The sequence below is a fragment of the Mobula birostris genome, chromosome 26 (genome assembly GCF_030028105.1).
Source record: "Mobula birostris isolate sMobBir1 chromosome 26, sMobBir1.hap1, whole genome shotgun sequence".
Classification (NCBI taxonomy): domain Eukaryota; kingdom Metazoa; phylum Chordata; class Chondrichthyes; order Myliobatiformes; family Myliobatidae; genus Mobula; species Mobula birostris.
Genome location: NC_092395.1, coordinates 24125449 through 24149897, shown reverse-complemented (window position 1 = coordinate 24149897; position 24449 = coordinate 24125449). Strand labels below are relative to the sequence as shown.

At 44.5% G+C, this 24449-nt stretch overlaps 1 protein-coding gene across 3 annotated transcripts in view; it reads right to left on the bottom strand.

Moving 5' to 3' along the window:
• arhgef18b (rho/rac guanine nucleotide exchange factor (GEF) 18b) overlaps nucleotides 1-24449 on the bottom strand; it is a 234604-nt gene that overhangs the window by 191632 nt on the left and 18523 nt on the right. For 2 of the 3 annotated variants that reach the window (XM_072244321.1, XM_072244322.1), the window contains exon 1: nucleotides 19240-19614. The exons of the other annotated variant lie outside the window; for it this stretch is intronic. In XM_072244321.1, the coding sequence (XP_072100422.1) occupies nucleotides 19240-19315 (76 nt within the window). In that variant the 5' untranslated portion in view covers nucleotides 19316-19614. Of the gene's footprint in view, nucleotides 1-19239; nucleotides 19615-24449 lie in introns of those variants that run through there. 3 annotated transcript variants of the gene reach the window in all.

Sequence of the window (24449 nt, the reverse complement as noted above, 5' to 3'; positions counted from 1 at the left end):
CCCATCTAAGCTAGTCCCATTCACCTGCATTTGGCCCTCTAAACCAGGGGTTTCCCACCCAGGATCCACGGATCCCTCAGTTAATGGTAGGGGTCCATGGCATAAAAAAAGTTGGGAGCCCCCGCTCTACACCTTTCCTAACCAGGTACTTATCGAAATGTGTTTTAAATGTTGTGATTGTACCCGCCTCAATTACTTTCTCTGGTTAGCTACAAGGTCTTCTGTAACTGAATTCCCAGCTGAATTGTCCCAAACAGGATAACTTTACACTGTTTCCACTTTCAAAGGCCACAGCATGGCTAGTGAGGTCTAATAACAAAAATGGTCCATGGGAAAAAGGACTCCTCCTGTCACAAGGCAAGGAATATCATCAAGTGAAGGCCATTTTAACAAGCTTCTAATTCAACAACAGCACAATTTTTTTTAAGTGGCCTGACAACAAATGAATGATTCATGTTCAGCCTGCTCAACTGTGCTCCCCCCGCCACACACACATATTTCATATGATTAACTGTAACCTGTGGTTTCCCTTTTTCCCATGAGCCGTCTCATGATGCCATAAATAAATAACAAGCTACACACATGACATGATCAGCAAGAGCCCATGCTCTGTGTACAACAGCAACGCATCCAGGAGTGGAACATGGGGAAAGGAGGAGGACATTCAGCCCCTTTATCCCATACTGCCATTCAGAAAGATGCCTGGTTAAGGACTACATGGTTACAAAGTGGCTGAACTGCTAGGTTATCAATGCAGGGACATGAGCAGAAATTCTTCTGTAGCAGGTGGGGAGTTTCAACTCCAGCAGTTAAATAAATCAGGAATAAAAATCTGTAGAAGTAATCTTGAAATGACCAGATTATTGTAAAAATCCTCCTGGTTTACTAAAGGCTTTCAAAGGAAGAGATCTCACTCATCTGCCCTGTATGCCACCAATCCCAGCAATGTGGGCTATTAAGTGCTATCTGAAAGGGCTTAGGGAGAGGAACAGTAAACACTACCCTTTCACTTGTGAAAGAATAAAACATCCATATCCCTAACACACACAAATGTTGGAGGAACTCAGCAGGCCAGGCAGCATCTATGGAAGCGTACAGTCCACGTTTCCGCCTGAAACGTCCGACTGTACTCTTTTCCATAGATGCTTCCTGGCCTGCTGAGTGCCTTTAGCATTTTGTGTGTGTTGCTCAGATTTCCAGCATCTGCAAATTTTCTCTGGTTTGTGATCCATATCCCCAATTGTCTGCATTGCTTAATGCTTTTGGTTAAACAAAACAGCAACAGTACTAGGATTAACTGCTGTTTGTAGAAGATAATTACAAGTTATAGAAATATTTCCAAATTTCTCTCCTAAAAGGTCCAGCTTTAATAGTTACACTGTTTCTGCAGTTCCTGACACTCCAACCTGCCGAAAGAGTTTATATTCATTATTGGACAGAAATCCTTCTTTAGTAATCAATGCTAAACATAAGTTGAAGAGTTTGCCACTGAAATAAAACCATATTTGTGGTGGGAAGTGTGGTGATTGCCCCTACTCCAAAACACACTTGATACCAGGATCCATCTTCATGATTCTTATAGATAAATTCCAAGGGTTGCATAGTTCCACTTTGTCAAGGCACTTGCCAGCTTGTCAAACTAGAATACAGCTTCTTCCACTGAGAGCGCTGTCTTATCAACTCAGCAAGATTTTCCTTAATGATTTAATCTATCAACTTGTTTGCCATTCTGGAAGAGATGGCTGGGGACCAAACCCCAAAGCCCAGGCACCATCAAAGAAAGACTTGGACTTTGCCAGCATCTTTCATGAGTTCAGGAGGCCTCAGAGTATTTTCTAACCAGTAAAAGATGTGGGGAAGCTCAGTTACTCTTGAAATATAGAAAATGTGGCAGTCAAGTTTCCCTCAAAGGGCCATTAGAATAGCTAGTCATTGACAACATTCATTGTAGGGTGGATATTGTCCATCACAATTCTTCCTGTTCTTCAGTAGAAAGTCACGGGATTCCTTTTGACCACAAAACGAGTAAATTCCTTGAATTAATACCTCATCTGACACACAGCACCTCCAGCAGTGCAGACTTCCTTATTCCTGAATACTGGGTGGTATTCTAATGCAGCTAGTACAACGTTCCAACAATCCAGGCTCAATTCTGACCTCTGGTGCTGCCTCTGTGGAGTTTGCACATTTTTCCTGTGATCACAGAGGTTTTCTCTGGGTGGTCCAGTTTCCGCCTACCCCCCAAAGATGTTAGAATCAGAATCAGGATTAATATCACCGGTATATGTCATGAAATTCATTGTTCTGTGGTAGCAGTACAGTGTAATACATACAAATACTACAAATTACAATAAGATATATAAAATTAAGTAAGTCGTGCAAAAAGAGAGTAAAAATACTGAGGAAGTGTTCCTGGGTTGGTTCACTGTCCGTTCAGAAATCTGATGGCAGAGGGGAAGAAGCTGTTCCTAAAACACTGAGTGTGTGTTTTCAGGCTCCTGTACCTCCTCTCTGATGGTAGCAATGAGAATAGAGCATGCTCTAGGTGATGGGGCTCCCTCGTGATGGATGCAGCCTTTTCGAGGCATTGCTTTTTGAAGATGCTCTCGATGTTGGGGAGGGCGCTGCCCGTGATGACGCTAGCTGAGTTTGCAACCCTCTGCAGCTTTTTTCCAGTCCTATCCAACGGACAGATTGGAAAATTAATTGCCCAATGTAAATTGTCCCAAACTTAGTTGATGAGAATATGGGGAGAATAAAATGGTACGAGTGCAGGATTACAATAAATAGCTGTTTGACTGTTAGCATGGATTCAATGGGCCAAAAGGCCTGTTTTCATGCTGCACAACTTAATGGTGATGTCACAAGGGCTTCTTTTCACTCTGCCTTGTTGAGTTAGTCATGCTAGTACAAACGTAACTTGCAACATAACTGCCCATGTTTAAGTATTGTCTGGGTCTTGTTGCATGCAGACACGAGCTATGTCGTTTGATGAGGAGTTGCAAATGAAAGTGAATCCCTATTTCTGTCCTTATGATGGTGTTCATTGATGAAGCGTAGTTGGGCAACCTCAAGTCATCCACTGGCTCCCTTCATTTTCACTCATCTGAAAAGCTACTTCCATGGGCATTGGGCAGACTCATTTGTTTCCAGAATGCAAATATTCTGACTAAAGTCAAGCAGTGCTTTGCTCCCCCTTCTCCATCCTCTCTAAACCCTTTGCTCCCCCTTAGATAAATTCATTCAAATGAGTTTCCAAAAAAGGAAACACTATTGCCAAGTAGTGACTTCACTTTTAAAACATTTTTCTAAACCTTGATTGCTAACTTGCCAGAGCTAGAAGCAATCGATGCTCATTGAGTGCCTCAGCATTAACCTCATGAAATATCACCAGCCCAAACGGCAATCAGGTTAACAGCCAACAGGGACGGTACAGGCTTGATGCTGTAGCCTTCTCAATGTAGGCGGGTTCCCAGTGAAGGAGGAGAGACAGAAACTTCTAGAATCCTGGTCAACAATCAGCCCTCAGCTTTAACACAGGAAGCAGGTAGGGGAAGGGATTTATCTCCAATCACTGAAGTAAATGAAACAGAGTCTCAGAAGGGCTGCACAGCGACAGTACACATTTACCACTAGTCACCATTTCCCCGTCACTTCAAATAAGGGAACAGGAAACTTGCCTATTAGATAAGCATTAGTTGTTTGAGAATGGTGTCAAGTCCATAATAGACTGGCTGCACTTTGTGACTGCTGTCATGCCTTAAATTTAAACATGGTAATGAGAGAGAAAAAAAACACTGTCCTGGAATCAATCAGCCTGAGACTGGAATATATTTACTTTTCAGAATCAGAATCAGATTTATTACCACTGGCACGTGTTGTGAAATTTGCTAACTTAACAGCAGCAGTACAATGCAACACATGATAAATAAATAGAGAAAGAAGTGTTGCGTAGATATATATATGTTAAATAGTTAAGCTAAAATAAGAAGTACAAAATGACAGAAAGAAAAAAAGTAATGAGGTAGTGTTTTGGAACAATTCTGCCAAATTAGGGCCAGTCACTTTGAACCTGTAGGACTTTGCAATGTGTAAAATGGCCGCAGTGTTTGATTATGGAACATTAACTATTGGATCAATAGATCAAAACAGATATCCTGTGCGCATCCATGGAAGCCCTATAAATGAAGGCTTCACCGTTCTTAAACACACAACAGCTGGATGCTTGGTATGGTGCACGTGCTTCTCAGAACTTTGCTCCAATTGGCTCTGCTTTGGCCTGTGATAAATCACTGGTCTAACTTGCCTTTTATGGCTCTTCTGTCTTTCTGACTCAATGAAACAACCAGTCTCTGCTGAAGAGCTCAACGTTCATCAGTGCAGCCGAACTTGTCTGAAACTTTGCCCATCTGTAACAGCTGGAAGAGAGAGCCCTCTTGCAGTCTACACCTCCAGCACAAATGTTGCCAGCTGTACTATGTCCCATAAATTTAGTTTTCAAACTTTTGCAGGCAGACTGCAGCCAGCTTCAGTTTTATGCTATGAAGAAGGGCAGCTGTGGAACTCATCTCAGGGAAAAGGAGCTTCGGAGTGATTTGGGAAAACTCCTAACCATGTTGCCAATTCCCTGGGAGTATCCAGAAATTAAAGATCAAATTCACAACTTTGCAACAAGAAACTTTGCGAGGGGCATTAGGAGAAAACGGTCAATATTCGCACATCTTCTTTGACGTCTTTGGCACTTGGGATATGGGCAACGGGCTGGTGGCAGACCAACCTTCCCAAATCGCTCAGACAAACTGGTAGTGAGCCACCTTTCAGACTCAGTACAACTGAAAGATTTATGAAGCTATTTCAGAGGGCAGGAAGGGGCAGTCAAGTTGCTGTGGAGATGGAGCCACTAGCAGTAGGGCGATCACTTGACCCGAGTGTGATGCTCTCCTAAGGGGTTTCCTATTGGTGGTCTTCAGGTGGTTGTAGAAGCCAAACAGGGATCCACATGGTTAGGGAGGATGCCCTTAATGGAGAATGCCTGTGCGTGACTTTATTTAACATGGGGAGGCACAGGTAGCCACCATACGGTCCTTGACAGATCAAGGGGCAGGGTCCAGTGGTGTGGAATGCCGGACGACTGGGGACCCTTCTCTGCTGCAGCCTTCCTCCATCTTCACTGCTTCATGACCAGCTCCACTGTTGAGGTCTAGGTTGGATCACTCTTAGACTGGAGTTTCCCCCTTGAACTTACCGCTATGGGTGATGTTACCAGCAGCTAAGCGCCAGATGGCTAAACTCCAGGCCACGTTGCTCTTGGGACCTCAGGAATTCATAAACCTCCACACCACAACAAGGTGCTGATCCATGGAGCCACTGGATAAGGCTGGCAGAAATTTCCTCTGTCCACAACACTAATGAATCACATGGGCTTTAATGACCATGTTATAATGGTTCAAGAAGAAGAACCATTACTGAAACTAGCATTTTGTTCCAGATTATTAATCATTTAAACTTGTATTCCACTGGTGCCGTGGTAAGACTTAAACACAACTAATTGAACTGAATCACTAGCCTAGGCTTCACAAAGTTAGACCAATAACTTGATTTGCCCCTCTTCAGACCATAACCTTGCTACGCTGGATAGGTTTGTAGGGGTACACTATTGGAGAGTTATATTCCTGATGGTGTCACCATTGGCAAATAGGTCTGTGGCAAGGTTCCAACCAACTGCAATCCAAACTTCTCAAGAGCCCAGCGATGAATTAGCCTTGTCTGCGAACTTGTCATTTCTATTGCCAAGAAAACAGATGAGAGCTGTAGCAGGTTGGTGAGGGGTTGTGGCAAACTCCCTTCCCACTATTTCAAAGTTTCACAAGTTTTCCAAGTGTGCTGATGCTCACCACCTTACAAACCACAGTAACTTAACTGTAATCTCTTGACCATCACCCCTACTGAGACTTGTCTAGAAATTTACAGACCACATTTCACAACCTCGGAAGCAAAAGCTATGGGACCAAATAAGATCATTTGGAAGTTTGATTGTTGGATTATAATACACTTAAACCCTCCGGAACAAATAATGACACTACCTACAGGAGATAATCATTTAATTTATACACACTACTAGTGCAGTTTTTCCCCAATTTTTGTCAAATCTTGAGAATCTTGTTATGTGCCTCTGAATTAATTTTCCCAAATAAGCAGGTCTAACTGCCCCTGTGCTTTAGATTTCTCACACATGGAAACACCTTCATTGCTCCCCTCTGAAGTATAAAAGTAATTTTCCCGGAACATGACACGCAGAGTCACTGGGGACAAAATTTAAATGGAACAAATTCCTGTTCCACCATAATGGGTTAATTCACTGTTTACACATTGTGTCATTCTGGATTATTCTTCATCAAATTAAAATCATATTTCACTCTAATCTTGCACCAAGATCCTTATTAATTTCAGCTTTAGCAAACATGGGAAGGATGGGATTTGGCATACTGTTGTTCTCAATCGGATATCTCCAGAGAATCTAGGATACCCCTGTTCCTGGTTACTCCAATCGATCCATCTGGTCCAAGCTTTTGTTCATAATCTCCACAGATCTCCTCCAACTAATTCAAAAACATAGGGCATAAGAAACACAAGCAGAAGTAGGCCATTCAGCCCCTCACACTGCTCTGCTACTTAATAAGATCATGGCTGATCTATTACCTCACTACCACCTTCCTGTACCAACCTCTTGATTCCCAATGGAGTTAAGAATGTATCAATCTCATTCCTTGTACATATAGTCGGTGATGAAGCCACCACATCACTCTAAGGTAGAAGTACTCGTTAATCCTCGCAGTGAAGGAGTTTCTTTTCATCTGTCCTCAGCAGAGGACACTTTATTTTGAGCTTGTGACCAGTGGTTCTCATCACCTCAACCACAGGAAAGTTCTGCCCTGCATCTACTCTGTCAAGCCCAGAAGAATTCTATATGTTTTAGAGAGATTACCTGTCATTCTTCCTGTAAGCCCATCCCCATATCACAATTGTATTATGGAAATTTATGACACAGCGAGTGGCTGTTTGGCCTATTATACCTATACTAGTCTATTCCCATAGCACAAGCAATTCTACTTGCTAAGTATATCCATTGTTCAGATTCCTTCCAATGTGTGACTTATTTTTCTGTGTTGCTGATAAGTGTTCTGATACTTCCTCTGGAGTCATGTTTGATCCATTTTAGAAGTAGCTGTTTCCCTTCACATCTGACAACTCTCCAAGTGTCAGTGTGGACAGCAAAGACCACTGAAGACATTGCTTGCAAGTCCCATTCTGCGTCATCCAGCATTCACTGCTGCATTTCCCAAAGGATATTCCAGTCTGAGAGTTCCGCTCCCTCTTCGCGGGACATTTGGACCGAACCTCATCCTCTTCCCAGCTGGAATCAATCCCACAGCAAATAACCAGGAAGAAAGCTGAGCAAAGAAGGCAGGCCAGTAGCTATATTTCATTCAGAGTTCTGAATATGTCACCAAAGACACCAGCACATTTCTACACATGTATAGTGTAGAGATTGTGTCTGGCCGCATCACCGCCTGGTATGGATGCTTCAGTGTTCAGGACTGAAAGAGGCTGCAGAGGATTGTAAACTCAGCTAGCTCCATCGTGGGCATACCATCTCCACACCCTCCCCACCGCCAACACCACCACCAAGGCCATCTTCAAAGGGCAGTGCCTCAAGAACTGCATCTACCATTAAGGACCCTCACCATCTGGGACCTGCCCTCTTCTCAGTGCTACTATCAGGGAAGAGTTACAGGAACCTGAAGACCCACACTCAACGTTTTAGGAACACACACAAAATGCTGGTGGAACGCAGCAGGCCAGACAGCATCTATAGGAAGAAGCACAGTCGACACTTTGGGCCGAGACCCTTCGTCAGGAACAGTTTCTTCCCCTCTTCCATCAGATCCCTGAATGATCCACAAACTCATGAACACTATCTTGCCACTCCTCTTTAAACATCTTATTTATTTATTGTAACTTGGAGTAAGTTTATGTCATGCACTGCACTGCCGCCACAAAACATTTCCCAACATTTGTCAGTGACAATAACCCTGATGCTGATCGACTCCTCAGCCTCTAGCTCAATAAAGTCAGGTAAGGCCTCCGTCATTGGAAAGACCAGGACAATTTTCTCTTGAGGGTAAGCTGAGGATTTGCATTAATAAAGGTCTTTAGAATTATGAACATTCATTTAAGCAGGTAAGGGTGAGAAAGTTCCGTGCTAGGGATGCAGAGAACACCAGGATCACCAATAGAAGATGGGCATTCATCAATCCAACAACAAAAATGGAGAAGATGGCGACGTGACAGCAGCGTGCACGGCCTCTCCGGTGACGATATCTGTAATCTGTCAAGTAGGGGACTGTGCACAATCCTGATTTGATGGAGACGGACGTGAGAGTACGGAGGAACATCCGGAAAACTTCTGAAATGCCCGCTCCGCTGCTGCTGTTACTGTGTGGTAACTGGAATCTCCGGAGCTGAAGGCCCCGAAATCCTCGGCTTTGCTTGTTTCAGCAGCCGGGGCTAGGTCGAAGGCGCTTGGCAGAGGATGGTGCTGGGAGGCTGTATCGGAGGGGCTGGTCAGAGGCTCGAAGTTTTCGGACGGACGGACTCAGTGTCCGCTGTGGTCGGCTGCTTCCAAGGCATCGGCAAGTTGATGGTGCCCGGAGGTTTATGGCAGGGAGTTTCTCCCTTTTGCTGCCTGCTATCGGGGACTCGGGAGCCGATTGACTCGGGACTTCGAGACTTTTTTTTTTTACTGTGCCCATGGTTTGTTCTCCATCAAATTATGGTATTGCTTGGCACTGCTGTAACTATATGTTATAATTATGTGGTTCTGTCAGTGTTAGTCTTTGGTTTGTCTTGTTTTCTGTGATATCACTCCGGAGAAACATTATATCATTTTTTAATGCATGTTTGCATTTCTAAATGACAATATAAGAGGACTGACTGTTCTCATAATCTAAAAATAGAGAAAACAGATGCAGGAAAACTGAAATCTAAAAGGCTGCAAACATTTGCCCTTTGACCTCACTTCTTTCCCTGACACCTCCATCCAGTTTGTACCCCTTCCCTACCTTAGCAGTCCCTGGAGAGAGCTTTGCTCTATATGTAATGCATGATGACTCTGCTCTGGGAACACTTCACGTGACGGTGTAGAGGGAGTATACTCAATATCTGAACAATGCTTACCCCTACCTCAGTCCGTTTGAATGGCCTTTTGAAAATTCTTTGTTACTCTTTTAACACTGGCATTAATCTAAGTTCTGACTCACACGGATATATTGTTAATTGCATCAGCATTAATAGTTAGCACCTAACGGAGCCAGTCCATTCTGGCTGTGTTGATTCTCTAAGTGTTCTCATTCCCTCTGCCCTTCCCCATTATTTTCATCAAAGTATCCAATTCCTTACAGAATCAGCTGGGTGCAGAATAACGCAGGGTCTCCAGTCAGAGAGTCATAGAGAAGTACAGCACAGAAACAGGCCCTTTGGCCCATCTAGTCCATGCCATTTAAACTGCCTACTCCCAGCGACCTACACTGGGACCATAGCACTCCATATCCCTACCATCCATCTACCTATCCAAACTTGTCTTAAATGTTGAAATCGGGTTTGCATGGACTGCTTGTGTTGACAGCTCATTCCACACTCTCACAACCCTCTGAGTGAAGAGGGGTTTCTCCTCATGTTCCCCTTAAACTTCTCACCTTTCACCCTTAGCCCATGACCTCTGGTTGCAGTCCCATCCAACCTCCATGGAAAAAGCCTCCTTGTATTTACCCTATCTATACCCCTCATAACTTGGTATACATTATTGAGTGAAGTCCCTCAGTCCTGAGAAATCTCCTCATCACCATCTTTGGTGCTAACACTCCTCACTGTAATGAGCTCAAAATTCACATGGGAAAAGAACCTGATTTAGGCACACTGCTAAGACAACCTCCACAGGTTCAGCAGGCTGAAAGTCACCCCTCTGTGTTGTATCATTCTGTGATTATAAGAATCATTTGGGTTGTGTTGTGGTTAGGAATATATTAAACTATCAGGTCTTGTTCCACCTTTAGTACAGACTGGGTACTTTTAATGATGTGTTTGTCAGCTGCAACTTAAGAAGAAAGAAAATCAGCCTCTTTCAAAGGACTAGAGATCTTTCCAAGACATTAAACATTGCTTGGGAGAAATACAGAAACACTTTGCGAGATATAATTAGAGGCTTGGCTCAACACTGTATAATGACTGAATAAATAATTACATTAAAATATCTGTAAGATTAACAATGTAGGAGAGAGACTGGTTGTTGTTTAGTCCACTCAGTCAGGACAAGCTCCAAGTGCAAGTTAATCAGAATGGGGCAAATCAAACTCGGCTTTTGTTCCAACTCAGTAAATGAACAAGAAAGTTAGCGGAACATAAAAAAAGATAAGAGTTAGAGACATGATCAAATAAATGATTGCTTGCAGTTATTATTTAAGAAGCATCTCATGGCAGGTGGAGGAGGGGAGAGGCAGAGTTTAGGGAGGGAATTTTGGCTTACAATCACAAAAGAAAGAACAGCCACAAGCATTATTTAGTGATCCCAGTTTAGTGGTGAGGATTTTGGATGAATGTAGGCCAGAATTATGGCCTGAATCAACCCTGATGTTTCATCATCTGAGCTCCCAGATGAAGGACAGCCATTGGAGCCAGGCATCGGAACCTGGCTGGAAGCTTGGAGACTCTGCCTTGGAAAAATGCCAAACAAGGGAAGAATACTGCTGGCTTTTCAGCAGAGAGATCTGGGCTCAAGCTAGACCCAGGCTTATCAGTGTTCCCTCCCTACTTATTAGCTGCCAAGGGTTCCATGTGAAATGAATTGTGCAGACTCTTGACCATATCAAATTTGGATATCAGTCAATAGCCCAAAACTCCTCATACGTCAGACATAACTCAGCGGTGCTACTTTGACAGATACCAAGCGAAGTGTTAGGTGGAAAATGTAACTGTCACCATGCCGTTGTAATTGAGGTGTGCTGGAATACAGAGAAAGAGCTCCACTTCAAAACTGGCCTGCATGCAGATTACATGCACCAGGCACTTTGGAACATCAGTAAAAAGAGTAGCCATCCAACTTTGACCAAATTAAAAAACAATACCAGTTGTGAGAGCTCAACTTGACCCCAGTTACAGCTTTTCAGGGAAGGCAATTCCAAAGCTTCATCACACTCTATTTCTCTTTTTTTAAAAAACTCTTCCCAGCTTCCCTTCTGATTTCCGAGCCTCTACTTTTAAGTTTATATTGAGGATTCCCAAAAGAAGAACTAAGTTTCCCTGTACCTACCCTACCAAAAATTCTATCACGTTAAATGCCTTATTCAATCATCCCTGCAGAGGTGGCCTCAAAAGTGGAATAACATTAACAACTGAGATATAAATATTTATGATGGTGGGATTGTCCAGTTCAATACGAGTTGCCCTTACACAATGTTCTTAATATTACAGCAGAAAGAGGAGGCATAACAAACTATAGGCATAATTCTTTGAAAGGGGAGTATTGACAGTATTTGCATGCAATTAACTTAGCTAGTACAACTTCAAATCCTGCTGTTAATCAGTGCAGAAGGATGTTGGGGGAAGGGGCTGTCCAACATGTGTTGAACACACTAATCAGGTATGTAAAACGTTCCAGGAATTGGATAGCAATGTGAGGAATGTAGGAAGGAAGGAGGAGCATGAAGGAAGATGTTTCCAAGTCTGGGAGAGTCTCAGAATAGAAGTACATCTCTTTAGAATAGGGGTTCCCAAATCCTGATCTGGGGTTCATGGAGCCCTCAGTTAATTCCAAGGGTCCATGGCATAAAAAAGGTTGGAGCCCCTGCTTTAGAACAGAGATGAGGAGGAATTTCTTTAGTCAGAGGGTGGCAAATCTGTGGAATTCATTGCCACAGATGGCTGTGAAGACCAGATCATTGAGTATATTCAAGCAGAAGCTGACATGTCGTTGATTAGTAAGGACCTTGAAGGTGACAGGGAGAAGGCAGGAGAATGGGGTTGAAAGGGAAAATAAATCAACCAAGATTGAACGACGGAGCAGACCAGATGGGCCAAATAGATTACTCTGCTCCTCTATTTCTGGTCTTATGGAAGCTTTGGGGTTCTGGTAAGCTATTCATTTGCTCTTTGCAGCCACCCGGTTTTATCAAAGGAAAATCCAGCACTTCCATTAAGTGTTTTTCACAGTTTGAGCTCCATCATGTTTTACAGTCTGAGAAATATATACACCTGAAGACAGCGTGATGAAGCAAGGAATACAGTAGCCATCCTAACATGGCTAGTTCCCACAACAGGCACAGACTAGATGGGCTGAAGGGTCTGTTTCTGTGCTGTACTTTTCTATGAAACTAACAGTAACGTAATCAGGTATTGCAGGAATACATATTGGGTGAGGCATTGGAGATCACTCCTTTGCTTTTCTTTGATAAACGCCTCCGATCCTCTACGTGCATCTGGTTTGCAGATGAGGCCTCGGCTGTAGGTCTGGCTCAAAAGACATCACCTCCAACCCTATGGTATCCCCTCTACACTGGCCTGGAATACAACTGAACCCAGAGAGTGGGTAAGTCAATGCAATGAGTGTAGAAGGAAACCTGGCCACACTCATGTTGCCTGAAAACATGACTATTAAACATTTCCTTCTTTTCAGAAACTGTGTGTGTGTGTGTGTGTGTGTGTGTGTGTGTGCGCGCGCGCGCGCGGGAGAGAGAGAGGGAGAGATATCTCTTAGATTGAGTTGAGGGGTTCAGGATTTATGAAGAGCACCCAATCTGTGTTTAAGCTAACCCAGTCTTGGGCTTTTGCTGTTATCATATGCCATACCTAGGTTGAAAAGACACCTCAATATCACAGCCCAGTTCTTCTGTTTGTCCACTCTGAACCCAAGGCTTTCAGGATACATTGTGACTTCTGCCACAAAGGAGTTTATGGGCAACTGATGCAAGGAAATGCCACTCAACACCCCCTCCCCACCCCCCACTGGTCACACAATGCCCCATATTGTAAATACATGGCCTACTTTGTCTCCTGCTGAGTCTAATCCCTGGCAATTTTCCCTGCCCCTCTTCAGAATAGTTCAGCCCTCAGCTTGATGTCTCAGCAGTACCCCTTCTCATCCAATCCCACAGGTTCTATCACTCACCTACACACTAGCAGCAATTTACTGTGGCCAATCACCCTAGCAATCCACAGTTCTTTGGAACATGGCTGGAAACCCACATGATCACAGGGAGCATGTGCAAATTTCGCACAGAAATACCCGAGGTCGGTATGGCACCCAGGTCTCTGACACTGTGAAGCAGTGGTTTTACCAGCCGCAACACTCGGACACTTTTGGGATTTTTTTAATATGATGCAGTACAGGCAGTGGTAGCAATGATGCCTGCCAGGGAAATATGGGGTCATACAGCTGTACAAAATGGGAAAAGGCCTTCAAACCACCATGACTATGTTAACCCATCATGTACTAATACTACCTGCCTTGCTCATTCAGGTACCGTCCAAAAGTCTTTTAAGTGTTGTATTGTTCCTGTCTTCGCCACTTCCTTTATCAGCTCATTCCAGATTCGAACAGCTTTTTATTTTGATCCATTTACCAATCAGATCTCCTTTTAACCTTCTTTCTCACTTTAAACCTATCCCCACTAGTTTTAAACACTGCAACCACGGGAAACTAACTCTAGCTATCTATGGTTAATTTGAGATTCAATACCCAACTGATAAATATCAGACTTTTAGGTAGAATGGTCTCGACTTCTCCTAATATACAAATCCACAGTGGGAGGCTAGAGGGCAGACTTCAGCCCAATCTTTAAGCTGGACACTGAAGAAGAACCAACACACACAAAACACTGGAGGAACTCAGCAGGTCAGGTAGCGTCTATGGAGATGAATGAACAGTTGACGTTTCGAGCCGAGTCCTTTCTTCACAACTGAGAAGAGCTTATAACTCACCAGAGGCAGACAGGCCAGAGTCAGAGCTAGTTCCGGAGGGAGACAGCACACAGCACACTTTCAGATCCAAACATCCCCAGGCTGCAAAGGTCAAGGCAGAGTGTTTACCTGGAAATACTGCCAGTGGTTTAATGGGGTTCATTGAGAAGTGTCTGAAAGGAACTTTCCAAATTTTATTCCCTGGGGTTTTGTATTCATTCTGGGCCTGCGTCTGTCCTGAATGGATTGCATGAAGATGAGCTCAGGGGTTGTGAATACTAGGCAGACAAGTGCAAAAAGTAAGATGATGCTGTTGTCTGGTCCTATGAGAAACAGCTCAGGCTCGGAGAAGGCTGCCCGCCCAAGTTTGTGTTTGGAAATGCTTCCGGAATATTCTAAATGCTCGCCATTGATGGAAGGCTCCTTTGCTCTCCTGCCACAAAGGAAAACTGCACATGCAACAGCAATGGGTCAGCGAGCTGTTTCTTTCACATTCCTCTCTTCCACTCTCTCATCCATCTTTCCCACAGAAAGTTACAGGCAAGTGCTCGCACATTCACACTGTTATGTTCAGGTAATGGCAACTATTATTAATCAAACGCTGGTGAGATATTTGAAGTCCATCATTTTGAAAATGAACAAGGAAAGACTTAAAGCCTGTCAAAAATATCTACAAACCATGAAGCTATTGGATGTTAAAAACAAAAAGCTCAAGTGCTGTCCTGATCTCCTTCATGGAAGACCATCTTTGTTCTTACCCAGCTTGTGAGTGTGGTTCGTAAAGGCTATGGGGTTCCAGGATTCATAAATGGAGGCAAAGAGCACAAACCCAGGGGAAACACATCAATCATAGAACCCAGGACAGAACAACACAGGAACAGACTCTTCAGACCATAAATTTAGTGTGACCATGGTGCCAAGTTAATCTGCATATGGTTTATCCCCCTCCATTCCCTGCCCAATCATGTGTCAGTCTACATTCCTCTTAAAACTTTGACGTGGTATCGGCTTCGACCAATTTCCCTGACAGCGTGTTCCAGGCACCAACCTGTCTGTATCCCTGTAAAGGCCAATTTATACTTGTGCATCAAATCGACATAGCTTCATACCCTACACTGAACCCTACGCCGTAGCCTGAAGCGCATCTCCCCAAAAGTGTAACTACGTGCCGCGGTGACGCTGACCGCAACAACTGTGATTGGTCTGCTTGGTAGCATCGCATTTCCTCCTACGCTGCAACAGCTTCCCATTGGGCGACTGAAGGGCAGGGAAGGAACTCTGGCTGCAATGCTTTCCCTAAAGCTTCACAGACCTCCAAAATTATGGAGGACCCTGTGCTTGACGCCAGTTTGTAGCTAGCTGCTACAGCCTGTTGACTTCCACCTGAAGCTAAAACTCAAATGGTGATTGCCAGTCACTGTGCGTACACTGATGCGAAATAAATGGTTGGAGACGATGAACTAAATCGTCAAATCTACCTGCCGACATCCGAAAATATTTGAAATGCATTTCCTCGTCATGTCTCTCAGTGGCTGGACAAGCACAGAAAATTCACCCTCCTTCAGTTTCAGTCGCCATTGTTTGAAGTTTGAGCTTCTTCGTGTTGAGTTTCAACACGAAGAAACTCAACACAGTGGCATAGAAACCCCACCACCAACTAGCGTTTTGGCGGGGAGTTGCAGAGTGACGTAGACACACCAACACAGAAGTATAAATGCTCACAACGACGTAGGCCACTTGCGTAGGCTATGGTATAGGCTACTACGCAGAAGTATAAACCAGCTTTAAGTCTCTGTTAAACCTTCCCCCTTTCACCTCAGGCTACGTGATGAATGCACAGGATCAGGGTGGGCAGAGCCAGGAAATGGTGGCTCTTGGGCGTTCTCAACCAGATGCAGGCATGGAGTCTAGAGACCATTCCTGTGTCATAACAATTATATCATCCTTTAATAAGTACTCATTTGATTTATCAGCAGATAATTCCTCCCCTTCTTTGTCACAGATACACCAAACAACATTCCCCGCTCCTCTCCATCACATAAAATTCAGCTTAGTAAAGAATCATTGGTAGAACACCAAGGTTTTCTAGACAGAGGTGGGGGTGAATTCTTTCCAGGTCCCCAGCACCACTTGTCAAACAGACCACAGCAGGTAAGGTTTACAGGAAACGCTGCCCTCTCTCTCCCGCGGAGTCAGCACCCTCTTCTCCACACCACCCACTCTCTGCACATCCTGATGGCGCTGACTCCCACTAGGCTGGTTCAGCCACAACGTCAAGAGAAGTTGAGGTTGTCCTCCTTGGGGCAAAGGTTGAGAGCAGATTTGACAGAGGTGACACAAGCCGGGTTTAGACAGGGGAAATGGAGGATAGCTGTGTCACTCAATGGTTCAAAGGTCAGGGGAGAGAATTTTAAAATTGCGGGTGAAAGGTACAAGAGGAAATCATTTCCTTGAGAGGGAGTGGTTATAGTCTGGAATCCACTGTTTGTTGGGGTAATGGTAACAGAATGAATTGGATTGGCATTGGAGACAGAAATAATTTCTGCTTAAAGCTGCCATGGATTTGATGGGCCAAAAGTGTTTCTGTATTGTAATGATTTCATGAAGTTTTTTCACTGCTGTAATATGAACAACATGCATATATAGAAAGCAAAACCCCACCAAGCACTGTGATGCATGGTCAATTAATCAGCGTTCTGTGTAAGAGAGAAGATATTGCAGCTATCTTTCCCTTCCTTGCAAAATGGTTCTACGCCATGGTGCTAACCCTGTGGCCCAGCAGCTAACAGCACTGGAATCTCAGGAACATTTTCAGAATTAAAATAGTCTGTTTGAGACCACTGTATAAATACACAGCCTCTTGACAGGTCATCGTTGCGATAATGTAAGAAAACACTGCAGCAATAATTACAAGAGGTTCTGCAGATGCTCGACATCTTGAGCGACACAAAGTGCTGGAGGTTCTCAGCGAATCAGGCAGCACCTATGGAGGGAAATAAACAGTCGACTTTTCAGGCTGAGACCCTTCATCTAGACCTGATAAGTCTCAGCCCGAAATATCAATTGTTTATTCCCCTCCATAAATATAGCAGCCAATTTCTGTACAGAAAGATCCTACAAACTAATAATAACCTCATGACCTAGAGTGGCTAACTAACAAAGCAATTTTCGAATGCTGTCATTCTGTAATGTTTCGAACTATCCTCATCCTAAGTTCACTGGTGATTTCCAACACAGTGCCACAGACTTTTTTTACATCCACTTAAAATAGAAGACGTGATTTCAGTTTAACGCGTCATTTCAAGACAGGATCCCTCAAAGTGCCAGGCTTCCAGACTCTGCGGGGAGGGCCAGCTGGGATTACATGGTTTGTGCTGGGAGGGCCAGCTGGGATGACATGGTCTGTGGTGGGAGGGCCAGCTGGTATGATATGGTCTGCGGTGGGACAGCCAGCTGGGATGACACGGTCTGTTCTTGGAGGACCAGCTGGGATTACATGGTCAATTCTGAGGGCCAACTGGGATTACGTGGACTGTTCTGGGAGGGCCAACTGGGATTACATGGTCTGTTCTGGGAGGGCCAACGGAGATTACATGGTCTGTTCTGGGAGGGCCAGCTGGGATTATATGGTCTGTTCTAGAAGGGCCAACTGGGATTACATGGTCTGTTCTGGAAGGGCCAACTGGGATTACCTGGTCATTTCTGGGTGGGCCAACTGGGATCACATGGTCTGTTCTGGGAGGGCCAACTGGGATTACCTGGTCTGTGCTGGGAGGGCCAGCTGGGATTACCTGGTCTGTGCTGGGAGGGCCAGCTGGGATTACCTGGTCTGTGCTGGGAGGGCCAGCTGGGATTACCTGGTCTGTGCTAGGTGGGCCAGCTGGGATAACATGGTCTGTTTGTTCACTGAACCGGGGGATTTACGGGAAAGTTTAGAGAATGAGATTAAGGAAGCTGCATAAACAGTGTAACTCAGAAGCAGGTAGAGTACTGTGAAAAAGTCTCAGGCACATATACGTAGCTAGGATTCCCAGGACTTTTGCACAGTACTGTAGTAATTTTATGTATTGCACTGTACTGCTGCCGGGAAAAAAAAACAAATTTCATGACACGAGTATTGATCAACCTCATTCTGATATGGGTCTGTATTGTGGATTGAGAGTGGGAGGGGAATTCATGGTTGGGAAAAAGAGGAAGGGAGAGGGGAGGGAGCACTCTGTAAAGACATTCTGTAAAGATAACTAAACCAAATGATTGGAATCAAATGACCTTGCCTGGTGTCTCAGTGCTGGGTGTGTCTACACCCACGCCACCCCACCCCTCCACCCCAGCACTCCTCTGCCACCTGTCCCCCACCCCTCCCGCGGCGCTCCACCCTCATCATTCCCAACACCCTTTGCTCCCGCCAGATTAACCAACTCGCTCTCTGCTCCACGCTGACAAATGCAATACCGTGCAAAAGTCTTAGTTATCCTAGCTGTACACAGACGTGCCCGAGACTTTAGCACAGTACTGTAGATGATATCCCACATGGCTGTGGTGGCGTTTATCAGATACACACACACACACACACAACACATTATGTACAGCAAAGAAACACTGATACTCAACTTTAGTAGTTAGAGACATACACACAGCCACACATGTGGTCACATATGTATATAGAAAGAAGTACGAACACACACACACACACACACACACACACACACTTTAATCTACACAGCTCAAGAGACACACATTCACATACATAAAAGTACTACACACATGCTTGAATATGATATGTACCATTTATTAGCATGAATCAATCTGTAAAACATCCCTAGACTAGTGGAGTGAAGCTGCCAGATAACTGTGCATTATTCAGTCCACCTTCAACCCCAACTGCCAGACAGAAGATCCTTGAAACACATCTCGATTAGCAAAGGACAGTTGTTGTGTTCGATCTGTACTGAGGCCCAGCTGCCCCACAAATGTAAGCAGATTCTGGAACCTAGCATGTACGACCAGTTCATTCGGCAGTAACATGTTCTGTTATAAAACTAGAAACTCAGAAACCGCAGCACAGAATCTTCGCACATTTTCACCAAGAGACATGTTGTTCTTGAACTGAGACAGACAACAGACTATGGGCTCTGAGTCAAACTTTCATACATAAAGTATCACAAATAATAAGTTACAAGAAGCAAAGCTCAAAAATATCAACAGGAAATTAAGAAAGAGAAACAGTACCTTTCTTAAATGACCATCGTTTCATCCAGAATTTAGAAAAGGCAGGCCAGGAGTTATTCAAGGGGGAGTCAGCCATTTAAAGAGTTTCAAGTTACTTCCAAACAAGCCTCAGGACTGTGAAGGTTCAGGCAGAGAGAGGCAGTGAGAAGGAAAGATCGTAGCCCAATATCAAAACAGCTTCAAGAGCTGAGAGCTGCAAGGGGGTGGAGAGAGAGTGTGCTGTCATACTCTAGCAAACTGCCAGCATCTGAGGCCAGGGAAAAAACGGCTGTGGTTTCAGTGGGTGTAGTACTAAACAGAGCTGGGCGAGTGGATGAGAGGGGAGAAGGGGAGGGTGAGAGACAGAGAGAAAGCTGGGAAAGAACAGCAACAAATATCAGGAGCAGAACACAAAGAAAGACATCAAAGAGTAAGGTAAAGGACAGAGAAATAAAGGAAAGGGGAGAGAGGGAAGGGTGACAGGAGAAGAAACCAGTTTATATCCCGCTGTGGAAAATGGCAGAGGGGATATGGGGAAAAGGGAATAAAAGGAAAAGGATGGTGAAGGAAGAGAGTCAAGACAAGGAGTGTAAATTAAAGGCAGATGGAAAACGAGGAAAATAAACCGAGGGTGGGAGGGAGGAAAGAAGTGCGAGGCAAGAGAAAAAGAATGAGAAAGTGGAGGGTGAAAGAGTGAGAGAGAGAGAACGAGAGGGAGCGAGAGAGAGAGAGGAGAGGGAGCGAGAGAGAGAGAGGAGAGGGAGCGAGAGAGAGAGAGAGAAAGAAAGAAAGAAAGAGAGGGAGCGAAAGAGAGAGAAAGAGAGGGAGCAAAAGAGAACGAGAGGGAGCGAGAGAGAGAACGAGAGGGAGCGAGAGAGAGAACGAGAGGGAGCGAGAGAGAGAACGAGAGGGAGTAGAGAGCGAGAGAGAATGTCAGAGAGAGAGAGAGTCAAATGCCTGCACATCTTCCGACATTATATTTGCATGACTAGTCCCAGATCGAGAACCCTGTGGTATCCCACTGGTTATTTCAGGCCTTCTGTGACCCGTGGGCATTGCAAGAGCTGGAGTTCACCATCGATAGAGCATACTAAACTTAATTTATTCCCTTGTTGATTCTAATAATGTTGGTTTAAAACAAGACTTACCGCAAAGGAGGGAAACTCCCTCTAAAATGTCACATCAAATTTTCCCAAGACAGAGACAACACAGATAAGGTACTAAATAAATCTCCCATAAGACCTTCCTATTAATCACTTCAAGGCCAGGAGTAAAGACAGAAACACTTAGCAGGTCTCTCTCCACAGGTGCTGCCTGTCTCTCTGCGTATTTCCAACACTTTCTACTTTCATTTCAGATTGCCAGCATTTGCAGTTTTGTACTTTTTACTCCCAGAGCAAGGACAACATAGATCAACTGCATTAGAAACTTCAACATTTACTTGATGTCGATGTGGATTGCTGATTAACAACGGAGGCCCAACGGCTTTACCCTGTGGAAGCTATTGGCGATAATTAATAGTTGCCACTGCCAACATTTCTTGGAATATCTGAACCTAACACAGACCCTACAACAACACAGCAAAATCTACTTCCGGTCTTTAACACGGTTACATGGGACAGACGGGAAAGGAGTTTGCAAAGTCATAGCTCAAGTCTTCAGGTGTCAGCTGTGGTTCGACAGCTTGCAATCTTGCCTGTGAGTCAAAAAGTTTTAGGGTTGAGTCCCACGCTAAGCACTTCAGCACAAAGTTCAGGCTGCAGCGAGCAGCACTGGCAGGGGTGCTGCTTTCAGAATGTGACACTAGATGCAAGAGATCTCCTCATCAAACGGATAGCAACAGATTCACATTCACACTCACACTGCCAAGGAAGGCAAACCTGAAATTAAAACTCTCAGTAGAGTACTAAGGTACTCTGATTCATTGCAGAATGCTCTCAAGCGGAAGGACGAGCAGCCGGAGGTCACTGTACACATGTGTACCAACAGCGTAGGCAGAAAGAGGGAGAAGGCCCTGCAGAGTGCACACTGGGAGTTCAAAAAGAGATTTAAGAAACAGGACTTCATGGGTACTGTTTCTCGATTGCTTCCAGTGGCATGTACTGGTGAGGTCAGACTTAGAAGGATAGGGCAGGTGAATGCGTTACAGAAGTTATTACAGGGGTATAAAGACAAGCTCTTAGATCATTGGAACTCTTCTGGGACAGGGTGACCTGTACAAGAGGGAAAAGGTTGCATCTGGACTGGAGAGGGACCAGCATCTTGGGAAGATTTACTTGGGAGGGTTTCAAGACTGGCAGTGGGAAGGGGCACTGAACAGCAATGAGGCAGCTGAGAAGTCAGGGAAAACATCATTGTCGATGATCAAATTTAGTTGACAGGACAGCCAGGAGCATAGCAAAGGGAGAGGAAAGGCTGGTGATTTAAACTGCATCTACTTCAATGCAAGAGGCTTAATAGGTAAGGAAGAGAAACAGGATGTGGATTAGCTCTGGGGTTTGGGATGTTGTAGTCATAACAAAAAATGTGATCAAGAGAAGGACAGGACTGATAGATCACTGTTCCAGGAGACAGGCAGGATGAGGTGGGCAGGGAAAGGGGTACAGGTAAGATGAGGTGGGCAGGGAAAGGGGTACAGGTAAGATGAGGTGGGCAGGAAGGGTCGTCAGTTTGATGAGGGAGAACTTAACAACAGTGCTTAGAGAGAATATTATTGGGGGAATTGTCAAGTGGGGTTATATGAGTAGGACAGAAACAAGATTTGAACACTTTGATGGGCGGTATTATGGGCTCCCCAATAATCAACAGGAATTAGGGGAGCAGATGTATAGGGAGTGCAGGTAACTGCAGGAATAATAGAGTAATATTGGTTGGAGATTTTAACTTCCCTAACATTGACTGAGTCACTCATGTGCAAAGGGGTTTAGACAGGGTGGAATATGAAGTCTTGGAGACTTCACAAGATACCAACAAGTCAGGCATTATCTTTGGAGAAAGAAACTGGGTTAACATTTCAGATCAACAGGCTTCATCAGCAGAGGCAAATGGGTCTGGTTTAGGTGGGCTACTTGGCCAACATGAACTGACGAGCCGAAGTCCCTGTTTCTCTGCTGTATTACTCTGAAACTTCCTTATAAGCGACCCTACGTCAGACAATACAACACTGCACCTGCTGTTAGGGAACAAGGTAGAGCAAGGAACTGAAGTGTCAGTGCAGGCGCACATTGCAACCAGTTACTGCAACTCTATTAGCCTTAAAATAGTCATGGATAAGGACAGGACAGGTACACAAGTTAAGGTCTCAAATTGGGCAGGGATAATCTTAAATTCAGGATTAGCTCAGGATTGGGATGTGAGAACTTGCAGAGGTTGATTGGGTGAGATTGCTTGCAGGTATTGGCATTTTTGGCAGGTAGGAGGCTTTTAAAAGTGTGGTATCAAGAGTTCAGGGCCAGTTCATCAGATATATAATGAGGCAGGTTCTACTGCTTCCCTGGGCAGAGAATTCTGCAGTTCATTACCTTCTGGGAAAACCCATTTCTCCTCATCTCCATCCTAAATCTATTCCCCCAAAGCTCAAGTCTACCTACCCCGGTTGCAGTCTCACTTACCAGTGAAAACAACTTTCTGATTCTGTACTGCTCGTCTCCTAGTACATCTTTCCTCAAGTAAGGAAACCAGAAATGAATGTAGTACTTCAAATGTAGCCTCTCCAATACCCTGTACAGTTGCAGCTTAAACTCCTGGTCTTAAATTTTAACGTATTAAGCAAAAAAAAAAACAACAAACCTCAGTATCTCAACCTTACATTCTCATTCCTACAATCCTGAAGGTCTGTGGGAGCCAGCTTTAGCGGGAGTGTCTTTTCCAAAGATGCTGTGCTATCCAGGGAATAGGATACGGTGACCACGGTATAATTCCCTGGAAATCACAAGATCACTAACCCTCTTGGCCTTCAGCTAGTAATATGCATAGGACTGGCAGAAAGCAAATATTCATAGCCATGTACCTGCTGCTGCTGTGCTCCAATTCACATGCAAAGATATCCCCCATCCCTCCCAGCCCAACACCCACATCAATGCCACTGTAATTTGCACCAAGGAGAGGTAGAGAGTGTAGATCAAAGGGACAAAATGGAACATCTGTTCATTGTATCTTTTGGAGTTACTTCAGTAAGACTAATAAAACTTTTAAACTCAAAGAACTTTATGCTGTTCTGGAAATGTTGTTACTTAGTTTGCATTGGAGTATACCCTTCCAAAGTATACTGGATGCCTCTTTCTGTTGGAAAATGTTGCTTGGGTCAAATATTAAGTGCAAAATGTTGACATACCCAAATTCTTACTTAAAAATAGTACTGCGGGCAATTGAGACAAAAGTGAAGCATTCAAGGGATCTGTAGTTATGGAGAAATCAGGAACTCCCTTTACTATCACACCATCACCGACTTTATCCACTCAGGGGATCTCCCATCCACTGCTACCAACCTTATAGTTCCCACACCCCGCACTTCCCGTTTCTACCTCCTACCCAAGATCCACAAACCTGCCTGTCCTGGCCGACCTATTGTCTCAGCTTGCTCTTGCCCCACCGAACTCGTTTCTGCATACCTCAACACGGTTTTATCACCCCTTGTTCAATCCCTTCCGACCTATGTTCGTGACACTTCTCACGCTCTTGAACTTTTCGATGATTTTAAGTTCCCTGGCCCCCACCACTTTATTTTCACCATGGATGTCCAGTCCTTATATACATCCATCCCCCATCAGGAAGGTCTCAAAGCTCTACGCTTCTTTTTGGATTCCAGACCTAATCAGTTCCCCTCTACCACCACTCAGCTCCGTCTAGCGGAATTAGTCCTTACTCTTAATAATTTCTCCTTTGGCTCCTCCCACTTCCTCCAAACTAAAGGTGTAGCTATGGGCACCCATATGGGTCCTAGCTATGCCTGCCTTTTTGTTGGGTTTGTGGAACAATCTATGTTCCATGCCTATTCTGGTATCTGCCCCCCACTTTTCTTTCGCTGCATCGACGACTGCATTGGCGCTGCTTCCTGCACACATGCAGAACTCGTTGACTTCATTAACTTTGCCTCCAACTTTCACCCTGCCCTCAAGTTTACTTGGTCCATTTCCGACACCTCCCTCCCCTTTCTAGATCTTTCTGTCTCTGTCTCTGGAGACAGCTTATCCACTGATGTCTACTATAAGCCTACTGACTCTCACAGCTAT